Below are 16,107 nucleotides of genomic sequence, written 5' to 3'. Positions count from 1 at the left end.
CTCTCCTTAGTTCTTCCATTCTTTGCTTCATAAGGATGCAGACTCTGGCAAGCCTGCCAAAAGCAACCTTATTACCTTGAGAAATTAAACTATCAGAAATAGCAGAAACAAGTATACAGTTTCACTGTGATATATAATGCTTTGAAACTGAAATCTAATTTTGTTATTGTAAGTTGATCCTGGAGAATCTGAGTTTAATAATTAATGCAAAATCGTCAGTACTTTCTTAACTGATTTTTGTGAAGGCAAAAAAATACTCCAGCAAAATGAGATACTGCATTTGAAATACTTGATTGATATTCTGAAATGATTGTATTAAATCTTGGATCAGAGAGGTTTCTGAAAGATCAGGCAGACCGTGAAATAACTGCTGACACTGAGAGCTAGCCCAGTCTGCTTTACCTTCAATACCACAAGGAAAGAGCATGTTTTCAGGTAGGCTTTTAATTCATAAGGGCCAGCATGTGCATAGACAAAGTTCTTCATGCAGAGTTCTTCTCAAGAACATGTACCTGGTCTGTCATGTTCATGTGTTTCAAACACTAACCTAGTGAAAACTATTTAGACATTATGGGAAGGATGGTATTATGGGAACACACACACAAACACATAACATATCTTTTCACACTTATATTTGCTATGTATCGGGGGCGGGGGAGGGCTTCCTAAAATTTTCTTTGACTACTGTCTTATTAGCTACTTTCACTTAAGGCAGATGCAAACAATGGGTAAGATTCATATCATCCTGGAGTCACAAAAAAGTAGGTCAGAGGAATTGTACCCTCTGTTTTTCTCCAGAAATATAACCTGGAATTTGAGGCAGTAGTTGTCAATAGTGGATGAAATTTCTGGATCAGGTGTATATTCATAAACAGTCAGTCAACTCTTTAAAAGGTATTGTGCCCTAATTTAAACAAGTGCAGTATTAACATGAATGGTGACTTCTGATACTCAAGAAGGAAAGAATAAATACCTATTAAAGTTGATATATTCATCTTTGGTCTCACTTTTCATTAAATGAGATATTAAACTGTATATTATGTGCATATTAAAAAAAGTATGAATGTATTTTGTAGTATGTTTCTGTAAAGACTTAAACATTTTTTTGAGAGGAAGCCCATAATCTCTTTTCTCAAAACTAGAGGAAAGTTTTTGCTTTGCTCGACTCAATCATTTAATTATTGGTAGAAATTTGCTCTGTGAGATAGAAGTAGGGCCTTGAATTTTGTGTACAATGAGGAAGAATAGATAAAATGTCTAGAATAAATGTATAATGAGAGAAGTATGGGCATTTATTTATGCCTTTACTTCTTAAAGTTATGTCTTTGAAGTATATCAAGCAACTGGTTGTTTCCTCAAGACAATCATGTTATCATGACTGCGAAATTACTGTTCAGTATTTGCAAAGTTGTTCATACTTCAGACTTTAGGATAATTATATGCAAAAAGCAAAATTCATGGCACTATTTCTTCCTGATCCTACCAGAATATTTTATATTGTGGAGGCAGGCATCTGTTGGCAATTCTGAATCTGCTGTTCAGTAGGAAAAAAAAAGATTCTAATGCTTAACAGAAAAAAAAAATCTTGGTAAAGAGTTGCTAAGGTTAATTAAATAAGCCCAATGGAACAAAAGATCTGGAGGAGGAGTCTGAAAATCTGTGGCTCAAGTTGTAATCTTCTAACTCTGTTTAAGTTTATATACCCATATACCCAAATATATACTCAAACTACCCATTGAATGGAGAGCTATTTTGCATTATGCTTAGTATATCTCATTGAACTTTATTATGGGGTTATGAAAACTGACCAGTCTCCTCTTTTCATGCATTACCTTGGTTTGATCCTAAATTCCTCTGCTTTATTCCAGGGAGCCTTTCATCATTCTCTCTGGAGGTTTGTCATATGACACTGTAGGAAGAAGGCCCTGTTTAACAGTTATGCATGGGAAAAGTACTGCTGTGCTAGAAATGGATTATTCTATTGTTGATTTTCTAACCCTGTGTGAAACGCCATATCCTAATGGTAGGCTCTGAAAAGATTTTTCTCAATACTTCTTACCTCTTCTCTCTGAACTTTAATCCCATCAGAATATTCTTTACTATTGCCTTTTTTTTCTTAAATCTCTGTGGCTCAAACTACAGCAGCAGCATCTGTTATCTCTATTGTCTGTGGTCTGTCTTGCTTCTCAAAGCATCACAGCAGAATAGTTTATTGTGAAACCTGTTTTGCTTCTAGAAGAATGATAATTCCGAGTTGCATAGGTTTTCCCTTCTCTAACCCCAAAATCCTACACAGACAAAAAGTAACATTACAATTTTAAGCTATACTAATTGCAGATGAGTTCATCAGTATTTATCAGAGCACATAAAACCTTTCCAGTCAATACTAAATCATGATTAACAGTTGTGCAGTGCTCTTAACTTTTAGTGACTTTTATTCATCATTCCAATAGTCACATGAATTTCTTCACTAACTTGCAATCTTTTTTCTGCAGAGGGGGAATTTTTATCGTAGATTAAGTAGTTGTCCCAGATTAGTAGTAGTATATTTCTGATGACTCCAATATTGTTAGTTCATTTGCTGTCATCTTCAGAGTATATACAGCTGCTTAGCTCAGAATTTGAGGTCCGTATGATGGAGGGCGAAGCAAAACTTTGGAAACAGCCTTTCATTTATTTTATTTTAGTGTTAGGTGAGCTGACTTTTAATCCTTTTTGTAAGCAATTGATTTCGTCATTGCTGCTAAACCCCACAGTGAATTGGGGAAAAGCATTTGGGAGTGGGGAGATGTTGCTGTTCAGTAACTGGCTCTTTGTCCCTCTGCATGCTCCTTTTCCTGTTATTTTATCCACTTAAGTGTTTCTAGCTGAATTGGAAAGAAGTTGGGAATATTGAGCTAAAGGGAGAGTGGGACTTTTACAAACTTGGAGTGTTCAGGGGGGTAAGTATGTGAAATATCTTCAGAGACCGTATAGTCATTTAAATAGCTTTTCTATCCTTGACCAGCTGCAGTGACTGATCATATGCTTGAGGTTGTCTGTGCAGAGAACTACATTTACAGATAGGTAACTTTTTCTTCTTGTTTTTAGACTTTCAGGAACCCTATGCTGTAGTTGTTCTTCTAGAAAAGGACTTAGTACTGATTGACCTTGCACAAAATGGGTAAGAATCTTGGGTTGTCTTTTTAATGGCTGGCTGCAGTGGTCAGCTTATCTTGCTGCGCTTCAGTTTTTTAATCCACCACACTACTTTCTTGCCCAGAACGTAAAATTTTGAATAGTAGATATAAAGTGTCCTGAGTAAAACTGTATACCTTTATAGGTCTACTTTTCATGAGTTAATAGGTACTACTAGCTAAGTAGAACGTTAAGCAACTTTTCCATGCTTGATTGACAACAGAAATAACTAATACATCACTAGTGATTTTTATCACTACTGTATTTGTACAACAAACAAAACAAAAATGAAAATGAGAAGCCTGTCAGAAGTGTCTCTCTTCCTTGGAAATGCAGGACTGTTTCCCACAAGAGTGGTTGTTCATCTGTATGTTTTATTTCTAGGTGACAGACATAAAGTATATTACAATAGTGAAGTGTCTCACAATTTAAGCAATAAAATTTGTGGCTAGCTACCCTTCAGTTCTGGATTCTCTTAGTATATCAGAAGACCTTCTTAATGATCTTAACAAAATTTAACTGTTAATTCCAAAGCTGAGCTGTGAACAGAAGTTTCATCCCTCTCTACTTTAAATATTTTAGGTGTGAGTACATCTGTGACAAAAATCACAGATGTACGAACAAACTGGTAAACAACAGCAAACAGGAAAGGTAGATGGAACTGGCTTGATACAAATTTTGGAGAAAGTGAAAGTTTTACAGACAATGAGGAGAAAAGCCTAATATATTGGGGGGTTAAGTTGTCCTTGTGGAGGAGATAAATACTAAAGTACAGAATAGAAGTTGAATTGGGAAGCGTAGGTTCCATTCTAGTGTACCATTGTTTTATCTATTTGTTTTAGTTTGTATCTACTTACTCTTGTCCTAGTAATACTTTCTTAGTAACAAACTACTGAATTTTCTACTATTTGACGTAGTCCTCGATATCTCCAAACTTTTTAGAGATATGGGTACATCTGAGAGTATTTGAAATTTTTTTTATGGTTTATTTTTGTGTTTAAAGGGAGATAACTTTTTCAAGTATTTTTATACACTACTCCTTATTCTAATAGACTTCCCAAGTAAGACTTTTTTTAATCTTCAGTCTTCTAGGTTCAGTTGATCATGTAGTTTCTCCTTCACATAATTTGTGGCAAAGCTAAATATTTTTCCTGTAGGAAAGAGGATAATATGATTAATGTGATATGTAGTGGGGTTTATGATCTGATAATTTGCTACATGGGATCTTCTTCTGAGAAGGAATCTTAGGGTTTATCCTATATTATAAAGGTACCTCAGTTGACAAAATACCGCACAGAATTTGCAGGAAGGAGCAGGGCTAAACTCTACAGATCAACCAGTTCAATCTGGCTGACAACATTGCTGATCATCACATAAATATTTGCTAAATTTTACTGCCAAATAAAAAAAGCTTGTACTCATATTGCTTAGAAGTAACTCAGTACTAATGCAGTAACCATGATATAAAAACAGATTAGAATGGTAATATTTATTCGGCCATTTACTACTACGGTAAGGGATCGCTCAAAAGTAGCGTCCTGTTACAGTTTGCACATCACAACTAAAACGTTCCCCATACCTCTTGGGTCTCTTGTTGCTTTTCCCATGTGACAGCCCATATAGTCTACTTGAGGTAATCAGAAGTTCCGGATCCCACAATTTTTTTTATAATCAGTTTTGAAATCATTATAGGCAATAGCAATTAACTATTAATGGATTAGTAGGAGAGAAACCTGTCAGGGAAGATCTTTGCGATGTTCCTGATTAGAAGTCACAAATTGCCAATAAAGAAAAAAAAACTTTGTGAAGAACACCCATCTGTGGCAAAACAAAAACTTGTAAATATGTGTCCCCAAAGTCTGTGGTGATACCTTGGATAACAAAGGTCCTGTCAAGTTTGGAAGAAGCTCAAATTTGAGCCTAATATGTGAGATTAGTTTGGAAGAAGCTCAAATTTGAGCCTAATATGTGAGATTAGTTAGTTCACAACCTTAATGGGAAGGGCAGTTACTGAGCGATTTCATTTAATTTTCCCAAGGTTAGATGTCTGTATGTTGTATCCAAAATTTCTCCTAATATACCAATGGCATTAAACATCCACCATTCATATTCCCTTCTCAGGAGTGCAAGACAAATCTTATGGGCCTGAAATAAATAGGTCTGTGCAAAGCTTTCGTTGAAACAGTTTCCAATGCCTGAAACTTATAGTTAAGGCTTATTGCATTTCATGTGAAAAAAATCTCCAGCAGTTAGGTTTTCGAAAGACCTCTAATGGTCTTTTGTTGCAATTCGCTTGCAAAGTATTAACTGTTTAGCACCTGGAAAAAGCAACAAATTGAATATATTAATGTTTCAGGTTTCTGTTACCTTTCCCTCTCACCCAACTTATTTCCCATGCTTGCGTTTGGATTTATCATAGTTTGTTAAAATAAAGCCTCTTTTTCATTCAATTTTTAGAAGGTGGTTTTCGTTTTCTGGATAGCTTTGTATAAAACAGTGGGCGTGCAGAATGTTTTCATCTCTTGTTGCAAATTTTTCCTTTGGATGGGTTAATTGAGAAGCCATCCTTACCCTTTCCCCCTCCCCCCACCACCCCCAAAAAAGAAAAAGACAGTATGCATTTTTCTGGAAATAAATATTCTCTGAACACAAAAATATGCATCTATATATGTATATCTGTAGTTACTATTGACTTCTTTCTCATTCAGGCTCTGTCACTTTTCTGATGGAGGTGGTGGGCGAAGTGTATATGTGCTTATGTTTGCTTCTAACTGGTAACTGAGAGTTGCTATCTGTAACTGTCAGAAAGGGATCTTGGAGTTGCAAGTAGGTTGTGAAACGCAGTCGTCCTATCTTCCTCCTGGAAGAATAGACCTAAAAATCAGAAATATATTCATAGCTGTAGAATATTACAGTTATGACTGGATAACTTCAGTTCTTCTATACATCTTCAAAATAGTAAGCTTTAAAAAGTTAAATTAAAAAAGATGGGAAATACCAATGTTCCAGGCGTATTCTAGAAACAATACAAACTTCAGGTTCCGGGTAGAAATCTACAGTATTTTGGTAGTGTACTTGTCATAACCTAATTTTATATGTGTTTATTTTCCTTTGTATGAAATGAATGAAAAACTTAAAGGCTTCAATGTTTCACTTGTGTTCTGCTTTTAAAAAAACTGCTTTTCGTAGATTAACAGTCTTCCCCTTTTATCCATTAAAGGTACCCTATATTTGAGAATCCCTATCCTTTGACTATACATGAGTCTCCGGTGACCTGTTGTGAATATTTTGCGGATTGTCCTGTGGACCTCATACCTGCACTGTATTCGGTTGGGGCTCGACAGAAGCGTCAAGGTTACAGTAAAAAGGTACAACATCTAGTACATATGTATGTATTTGAAAATATTAAAAATTAACTACTACAAAAAATTTAAGCATGACCATACTACAATTAAAGCTCTGCCTGACTTTTTATGCAGTCTTTGGCAGTGGCTAATAGAAGATGCCTAGAGAGGACAGAGCATAAGGCAAGTGTATAGTCATGCTTCCCTGATGCACTTCCATCAGTTGCCAGATTACTGCAAACTAGGGGTCTTTTGGGGGCAGGGCTGTTGTTGATAGCCCGTGTTGATTTTTTTTTCTTCAGTGGATTTGCCTAATTACTTCTTGAACTCATGTGAAATACTGGCATCTGTAATGTCTTGTGGCAGTAATTTCAATGGTTTAACTGTGCACAGTATGGTATTTTATTCCTCGGTCTGTTTGTTAATATTCTAGGAATGGCCTATCAGTGGAGGCAACTGGGGTTTGATTACTCAGAGCTATCCAGAGATAATTATTACAGGGTAAGTGACACGATAATGTAGTAAGTTCATTAGTTGAATAAGAAGTCAGAGTATTTTGTTCCCTTTATAGAAAACAACATTCTAGAGGGGTGGTATGAATGGTTCAAGAAATTATATTGGCTAAATAAGTCATTTGCGTGATACTTCTGAGAAGTTAAAAAGAAAGTAAAGCAAAATGCAGAAGAGAAGGTAGGGGAGCAGTATAATAGCAAGAGTCTTACATGGTTTATTATTCCAAAGTGGTATTGTGAATGTTTCTGCTTGCTGTCAGTACATTCTGGAAACTTTTCCTTTATTCTTGAACTTTGGGGGAATACCTGAGCTGTGTTTAAAGCATACAAAGTACATTAAATAGTTATTGAATTCAGTTCTCAAAGGGAAACCAAGTTTTTTATTTAAAAAAGGGCAACTAAATGCTTGAATTGGTTCATTTTGATCTTTCTGAGACATGTCCTTCTAACTCTACTGTAAAGAGTAAAATTAAAATTTAATGGATAAAGTCCATGCAGTGCATAACTGAAAGGAGAACACTACTAAAGCTTTCTTAGAGCAACCCATTAGCCCTAATGAGGATTGGTGGTTAGTAGGCATTGCAGAGACTTTGAGAGACTGTCTTGAAAAATTTAGTCCTCTATCAATTTCAAGGCTAAAAAAAAAAAAAAATTTTAGGTGATCTGTTCACACTGAAACATGGTTAATTTGGTTATCTCCTTTAAAAGTGTCAGTCCAATTAAGCCTTTAAGAAACATCATGTAATAAGATCTATTAAACTGTCAGAAATGCAGGTAACTCAAATCAGTTTTTAAAATGTTAAATTAGTACAATGGAATTTCAGTGAGTTACTTTCATATGTTCTTTGGGGTATTTTTGCTTTTTTGGCTTTTTTAAGCCCTTCTGTCTAAAATGAAAAGAGGTATGTTTTATAAAATATTAGCATCCAATAAATAGTTGCAATACAGTGTTAGGTATATATTTTTAATCAGTTAGTAACAAAGAGGTCTAACTCTCCAACTGACTGTTTTACCATCTTATTAATTCTTTAATATTTCATAGGCATGCTGATGGGTCAATCAAGTTTTGGGATGCCTCTGCAAGTAAGTGTTTTCGTTAGAGAATTTTTTTATTCAGTTGGAGTTTTCTAAACTTACTGATTTCTCTAATGGAATGTAATTACTAACTAGTCATTCTCATATTTCCTGCTTCATACACAGTCAGTACCTTATAGGAATCTTTGGTTTAAAATTAAATAAAATTAACATTATGTGTTTGTTAAATCTTTGGCTGATTTTTACCACCCCAGTGAAAATGCAGTAGTGATTCACAGGCCAGCTAGAAGGGGCATATTTTAGAATTTTCAGAAACACCTTATTCAGCGTACAAATGTATGACAAGTAAATACATTTATTTTTAGTACAACTGAATTTCAGTGAGTTATTCCCACATTATTGTGGTCTAAAACAAAATTGAGGCATGCATTTGGAAAATACCAGCTCCCAGTACATTATATTATCATAAAATGAGATTTGGAACCAGTAATAATTTGAGCGAGTACAACAGTGTGGACATTTATAAAGAAAGGCAGGAGAACAGTAAAATAAAGACAGATTTTTTTTTTCCTCCAGTAGACCACTGAGTAAGGTTGAAGAGTCTGATACTGTTTTGCATTTCTCTCCAGTTAAAGGGTCTATTGCATCTGATGGTCTGCACAGCCAACGGTTGAGAAATGCAGTAAGGTTTCAAACTAGAACAAACACATCAGTTAAATATATGTTTTAAATCATCTAGTTTTGACTAAACTTACCCTTAGTGCTTAAAACCTGACTGAAGCAATCTTGGAAGCATTGTCGTCTTTAAAAACTTCTGGAAGACTGGTGAGCTTCCAAAAAGCTGAGGGGTGTGTGGGGGTGGGAGGGAACAGATGCCATGTATATGTTTAAAAACAGGGAGGAGGAGTATTTGGAGTGTTAGAGATCTTAATTTCACTTTGGGATGAGGGTGGAACCTGGAATAAACAAACTGACTGTGTGTGCTTACAAATACTCAGTGTAGAACTGTTAGGAACAAAACCTATTAAAGCTATTTAATTTCCTTCTAAAACTGCTTAGTAGGCCTGACAGGGGAGAAACTGTAGGTATCCTGTATCTTGACTTTAAACCTTTTAAATTTCTCTACCCAGTGCAGTCTTATAGACAAGGTAGGGAAATGTGATTCAGATGAATCTGAAATACGGAGGGGGAGGAAGGATATATTAAGCAGGTTTTCACAAGGGTAGCATTTATATTTGTTTTGGTGATTTGGGTGATTGACTAGACAATGTGCCTGTGAAGTTTGAAAGCAAAACCATGATAGTTGCAAGAATGCTGGAAGAAAGAATTGGAATTAAAATTCAGAATGATGTTGCCAACTGTTGAATAGTATCCCAGACTTTTGAGGATAGGACCAAGGATTTACACTCAGAATCAGATGGAAAAAAAACCTTGGAATTCTAATAGAATGCAAATTAGATATGTCTTGTCTGTGTCACTATTGCCAAAAAAAAAAAAAAAAAAAAAAGTCATATTGGGATACAGAAATGGGAATATCATCTATTAAAGCCAACACAAAACAATTCTTTCACAATCTTGAACTTTGTCCACTGTAAGTAGGCTTAAGCTGTGGTGTAAAGATATAACTAGATCTTATCATTAGAAAGGGGTCCCTACATATAATTAAGCTTGAGAAATTGTGTGGATTTAGTTTCTAACTTAAGCTGAGCGTACATCTCTCTGGAAACATTTTTTATACTTGTTGATCATGCCTTGAGCAGGCAGTGCACTGTATGACATTCCAAGCCCTTTCAGAATTACTTTGCTCACTGAGCACACCTGGTCAAGTCAACTGGTCTGAAGCTAAGAGAATTTTTCTTTTTCTTGCCCTTATCAAAGGAGAAATAAGTGCATTTAGTTTAATGCTGTGAGGATTTTTTTTTTTTTTTTATGATGATGATGAACATAGTTATTTCTTTGAACCGACAATGTCAACACAGATATTCAGCGCTTCCTCTCTGCCCTCTTTTGAACATAGTGGCTTTTTTCTGTGTAGAGGAGAAGTTTCTAGACAAGAAAAATTAACAAGAGAAAAATACCTGTTTATATCAAAACTAAATTTTCTTTCTTTTGGTTTGTTCCTAGTAACGCTGCAAGTACTTTATAAGCTAAAAACAGCCAAAGTATTTGAAAAATCACGGAATAAGGATGACAGGCCAAACACAGATATAGTAGATGAAGATCCGTATGCTATTCAGATCATCTCATGGTGTCCAGAAAGTCGAATGCTTTGCATAGCTGGAGTTTCTGCACATGTCATTATTTACAGGTTCAGCAAGCAGGAAGTGACAGCAGAAGTCATTCCGGTAATTAATATAACCATTTTTAACTTTATAGGATTTAGCTATAATGAGAATATTATAGCAATTTTTTATTTTTTTCATTGTATTCATGAAATTGACCAAAAAAATCCCTCGAACTGGATTGTTTTTGTGTGTGTGAAAAATAATAAATTATGAAATTCAGCAAAAGTGAAAATTATACACCAAGGTTTTGGATTCCATTGCCTTCGTCAGGTTCTGCTACCAATAATGGATCTTTGTTCTAAATATCAAAGCAAATAATGGATCAAAACTTGGCCGTATCAAAGATGAGATGTATTGCTATAAACAGACCTGGTAGTTATCCTCAAAGCTCAAACAGAAATGAATTAGACAAAATCTGGAATTAAAGAATTTTCAAAGATGATAATGTTTCAGCTGGATCCTCAAAGGCAGACAGGCAAATTCAGTCTGTCCATCTTTCAGAAATTCTGGTAGCTGCCTTTAAAACATTGTGTACAATGAAAACTTTCAAAAGTCGAATTTACAGCACTTCCCCGTTGGCCTTTGTGCTGAATGTCGTTGATTCCAATTTTTTTTGATTTGATTCCTGATAATTACCTTTTTTCTTGACAAGAATTCTGCAGTATGTAAAACTACATGAGTAAGAGAGAGGCATGCCAGACATGCTCTAAGGTCTGTTAAGGACTTTACATTCAGTATTTGATCCTATATAGGAGGCAATAAGATACAAAGATGGGTTTTATTGTAAAAGTTTGAGAAGTCCTATGTTAAATCAGCCATGCTTACAGTTGCACACATGCAATTTCACTTATGGTCTGGATATATTAGCTGCAAGCTCACACAAAGCCATATAGTTTAAAATATTTTTTGAGCACAATATTAATCATAATACAGTTCTTATTTTCTTATTCTCCCACTTCAGAAAAGTCTTGGTTTAAGGAGACTAGGCTTTTTTTTTCCCCTCTGGTGTTTACTTATGTACATCAGAAGGCATAAAATAGAAATATCTGAGGGAATACTTTTCCTAAATTATTTTTAAAAATTAGCAGCTAGCCAATTTCTTCAATACTAGGAAAGTTTTAAAAATTACCATATGGTTCTTTGTGTTTTAGTCGTTAAGTTCTGCTTTACAAATGGTGAAAATAGAACAGTGGGAAAGCTGCCTTTAAACTACACTACAATCAATATTGTAATAGAAAAGCAGAAAAATTTGAAACCACGTTGATCTTTCTGGTCTTCAAAATGTTATAACTTAGCTCAATGCAAAACTTACTAAACATGGAATTAAGTCCCGTGTGCACTGTGCTACTGAATGAATAGATAAACCAAGTTGTTTATATTCCTTATCTCTTAGCTTTGGCATTCCTGAACTACATAAAACAAACTTTCTTTATAATGGAGTTTGTGTGCACAGAATGATAATTAAATGGGTCTTGTATCCAGTATTTCATTTTTGTTCAGTATGAAGCAGCAAACTCTTAAACACTGGGGAATAGATTAGCTTTTCAAGAGTTAGCAATTTTCAGATATTGAATCTGTCCAGTGGTTAGCATTATTCTCAGTCCCTGTTTCAGATGACCACATGTTTTTGTTTAGGTTGTGTTATTTATTAAGCTATGGTTACATTAAAAAAAGAAAAAAGAAGGAAAGTCCTGGACATCAGTCTTAGCACTAGTATCTTCACTTGCACTTCATTTAATTCATATATGCTTTTTTGAAAGGCCTAATTCACTATTATGAGTTTGGGTTTTTCTTCGTTTGGTTGGGTGTTTTTTATTTTCATTTACAGATGCTGGAAGTGCGTCTATTATATGAAATAAATGATGTTGAAACTCCAGATGGTGATCAGGTACCGCCTTTACCAACTCCAGGCACAGGTTCCAATCCTCAGTCCATTGTTCCCCAATCTCATCCATCTACTAGTAGCAGTTCATCTGACGGACTACGTGATAATGTCCCATGCTTAAAGTAAGTGTATTCTGTTATGATTTAGTTGAGCATGAAATTTTACAAGAATACTTATGTGATGAGAATGTATGTAGTTTTATATTATTACAGAAAATTCATTAATTCATAATCCTGTATTTCTTAGAGCAACATTTTCCAAATATCTGAAAGCTGAGTTCTGCTTCAAGAAATTAAGTTTACAATGCAGGTTTCTTTAAACTTAATATTTCCAGCTTGTAAAAATCTGAAAATGCTTACCTCATCACTCTTCTGCCTGACATCAAGTTTTGACATAGATGTTAATTTAGTATATATCTTCATGCTTCAGTGCAAATATTTTTAAATGGCAACAGTATAATTATTTTGAAGTCTTACTGTCTATTGAAATGAATAAGCCAGTTAACATTTTGCGGCTCTCCTTAACTTGTAAGCATTCTGGTTGCTTTTCATTGGGCTGTAAAACTCTAAGGCTCTGGAAAACTAAGTAAGAAGTAACTTTATGGGCCTATAACAATAGTTTTTCATAACTCCAAGGGAATTACTTTGTGTTTTGGGAACAGGAAACAGACAATGAAATAAATGTCCTATTCTCATGGATCTTCATCATTTAATTTTTAAATAAAGTTCTGCACAATGGCTTTTAATGCTCCCAGTAGAGGTCTTTGACCAGTTTTGAGTTTTTAATTTTTTTTTCCTATATGAGCCGTTAAGGGTTTATGTGTGAAATTATACTCATTTGAGAAATGAATGTTAAAAGAAGACTTACAATTTATTTTTTTTTAACCCATCTACAAGAGTGCATTAGGAGGCCTCTAGACTATCACCTTTTCCTAACAGAATGTATATTGCACTTCATTGTCAAACACAAAATTTAGATATATATATATATGTGTGTGCTTTTGTTTTCTAAGGTTAAGACCCAGTCTTGAATTTTGATTCCTTGAGCAAATCAATCCAAAAAAGAGCTAATTCTGTTAATGGGCTTATTTTCTCTGGGCGGGAGTTTTCATATCTTATTAATTGTACTGAATTGCAGAGCTAAGTTCTAAGGAAAATTGGAAGAGGGAGTAGAAAAGTTGGAAAAATCTGAATTCTTGTAAAATAACATATTGGCAAACCAAAATATGCATTAATAAGAATTAATGGATAAAATAAGAGGATTTCAGAAGTTGGAGAAGCTTGTGCTCTGCATAATCTTTCACCTTAACAGATGTAAGAGTCCTAATCCTTTCTGCAGGATATGTCTAAGTTTGCCTGGTCTGCTTCTGTAATCATTTGCCTTGCTTGCAATTTTGTTTTTCTCCCACACTGTCAGCTTTTGTTTGTAAGCACGTATTTATCTCAATACATTGTACTTCTGTTTCCCTTTTCAGTGTACCCCACTCCATACACGCACACACACTCTCGCGCTCGCACTCTCTCTCTCTAAACTTGTAATTTCTCCGTTTTGGGAACTTTGAAACAAATCTGTAATTCCTTCCTTTTAGACACTGAACACTTTTATCTATTCAAGTCAATATATAGTAAATATTAGAGTCAGTATAGCTGTTACTTCTTGCTCTGAAGGAGAAATTGTATTTGTGATCATTGGTCAAGTCATTTTCAATTAGGTAATGATTTAAAGGGCTCTTAAAGTGAATGACCACTGTTGATGCGTTTTCTTCCTGGTTGCTTTTATGTATTTAAGTGACTTTTGCAATTTTCCAACTTTAAAGTCCAGTGTCACGTAGGGTTGAATGAATTTTAAGCCTACAAGAAAAAAGAGAGTATAGGGAGTCATAAAAAGATGTTATGTTTTGTTTACATTGCAGAGTTAAAAATTCTCCCCTCAAGCAGTCTCCAGGCTACCAAATTGAGCTAGTTATCCAACTTGTGTGGGTGAGTGGAGAACCTCCTCAACAGATAACCAGCTTAGCAGTCAACTCAGCATACGGCCTGTAAGTATATTCTACACAAATTTGTTTTTCATTATTTTGTTAAAGCAGTTGCTATTAAAAATTAAATCAGTGTGTGCACACATGTACTGCACAGCAACACAGGAGAGGCAATCAGTTTCCTGTCCTTAAAATATAATTCCTTTTGGTGAATCATGGCAGAACTTGATCATATTAATATCAAAATCAAATCAGCATCATTCTTCCTCACCTATGTTGGCACAGTAGAGCCAAGAGTAAATGTCAGTTGAGACTTCTGTCAGATAGGTTGGCAAGTGATCTGCTTTACTCAGGGTCACAAGTGTTTTTCCAAGAAAACACTTAAACTGGTACTACATTCTAAAATAGTAACTTATACATAGATGTAATTTAGAGTCATCTTTAAAATTAAGCTCTTAAAATTCTGCATAGTAAAAAATACGAAAATAAATTTATACCAACATTTGATTAGCGTTATCTTTCCTCCCACTTTTCTTTTTCCAGAGTAGTTTTTGGAAACTCTAATGGTATTGCCATGGTAGATTACCTCCAGAAGACAGTGCTCTTGAATCTTGGCACTATTGAGCTGTATGGTTCTAATGATCCTTATCGCAGAGAGCCACGATCTCCCCGAAAAACTCGGCAACCATCTGGAGGTGAGGAGACTAGAGCTTGTTTTAACCAACTGTGCCTTTCTTCTGAGCTTATCTGGGCTATTAGTGTCTGTTCTTTGAATATAATCGTATTCTTTTTTCCATTGTAACATTGTTCTTTTTTCTGATCGGTATTTAATGCTGCTCTTTGTGGGTTTGTTACCTCATGTTTCCTTTGAAAACATTGTTTACTGGAATCTAAACTGACATTTGATATCACTACTTGTATTCTTGTATTTTTAATTAGTGCAATATATGTCTAAATGAGTAGATGGGAAAACACTGAGGCAGGAGGTTTATAGATAGAAGTAAAAATGCACAATAAATTTATGCCAATTATAAGATTTTGATAGCATAGCTTTAACATGTCTTAATATCCTGGTATTTCTGATAAGCTGGATACCTATATCGCATGCTTATATAAGCCCACTAATGTACCTCTGCTGGGATTTTTTGACTTCTTAGTTTAAACTTTGACAGGAATGTCCATGATAATCTAAAGCAAGTTATGTTATGTATACAGTTATGTTAGTTTGAAAGGAAGCCTTTCATTTAAAGGAATCAGTTCCATGTCCAAATTCAAACTAGTGACATGCATCCTGTTTTGAAAAAGACTTTGTTTTAAAAAGGTACATGTTTAAGAAAGGTGTTTCTTAGCAGATGAGGAGGAAAATGACCTTTCAATCAAAATTTTAGGCTTATTATTGCCAAAACAAAAAGTTACCATTTTTTAATTTTTTTTCTCCTCGCTATCTAGTGGTTTTCTTTAGTTAGTTTAGAAAACATCTAAAAATAGAGCTATGAACAAGGTCACTGCTACCCAAAGTGATTGTTTTTTGATAAGATAGAAAAAGCTATTCAAAAAACATTTTCATGTCAAATGTTAGTTTATCACAAGTGATCCAGAAGAAAGTTCAGGTAAGTTTTTTATTAATTTTATTCAAATGAAAATGGGCACTCTGATACATGTTTTAATAAATCATTGATTTGAGAAAGATCCAGTTACCACCAGTCAATTCAGTTCAAGTGAGGAAACTGCCCTGAAAAATTTCGTCATAGAAATGCAATTCATGGCCTTTCAAATAAAATCTTTTCTTCTAAACAAATAGACTTTTACTATGAAAAAAATCCTTTTTGAGAGGAAAAAAGAGAAACTACTGTTTCAATGTTTTAGTTCCTCTTGGGGGCAAAGGATTTAAGTT

The 16,107-nt window shown here is 34.6% G+C and overlaps 1 protein-coding gene across 6 annotated transcripts in view; it reads left to right on the top strand.

Annotated features, from left to right (window-relative positions):
• STXBP5 (syntaxin binding protein 5) overlaps positions 1-16,107 on the top strand; it is a 126,895-nt gene that overhangs the window by 68,947 nt on the left and 41,841 nt on the right. For all 6 annotated transcript variants that reach the window (XR_010388420.1, XM_064509189.1, XM_064509188.1 and 3 more), the window contains exons 11-19: positions 1,869-2,023; positions 3,091-3,163; positions 6,398-6,545; positions 6,955-7,022; positions 8,076-8,116; positions 10,193-10,413; positions 12,182-12,360; positions 14,151-14,276; positions 14,757-14,908. Coding sequence is in view for 5 of the 6 variants with exons in the window: in XM_064509189.1 (XP_064365259.1) it covers positions 1,869-2,023; positions 3,091-3,163; positions 6,398-6,545; positions 6,955-7,022; positions 8,076-8,116; positions 10,193-10,413; positions 12,182-12,360; positions 14,151-14,276; positions 14,757-14,908 (1,163 nt within the window). In the remaining variant the exon portion in view is untranslated. The remainder of the gene's footprint in view (positions 1-1,868; positions 2,024-3,090; positions 3,164-6,397; positions 6,546-6,954; positions 7,023-8,075; positions 8,117-10,192; positions 10,414-12,181; positions 12,361-14,150; positions 14,277-14,756; positions 14,909-16,107) is intronic.

Source organism: Dromaius novaehollandiae, chromosome 3 (assembly GCF_036370855.1).
Source record: "Dromaius novaehollandiae isolate bDroNov1 chromosome 3, bDroNov1.hap1, whole genome shotgun sequence".
Lineage (NCBI taxonomy): Eukaryota > Metazoa > Chordata > Aves > Casuariiformes > Dromaiidae > Dromaius > Dromaius novaehollandiae.
This window is presented reverse-complemented; position numbering and strand designations above follow the sequence as displayed.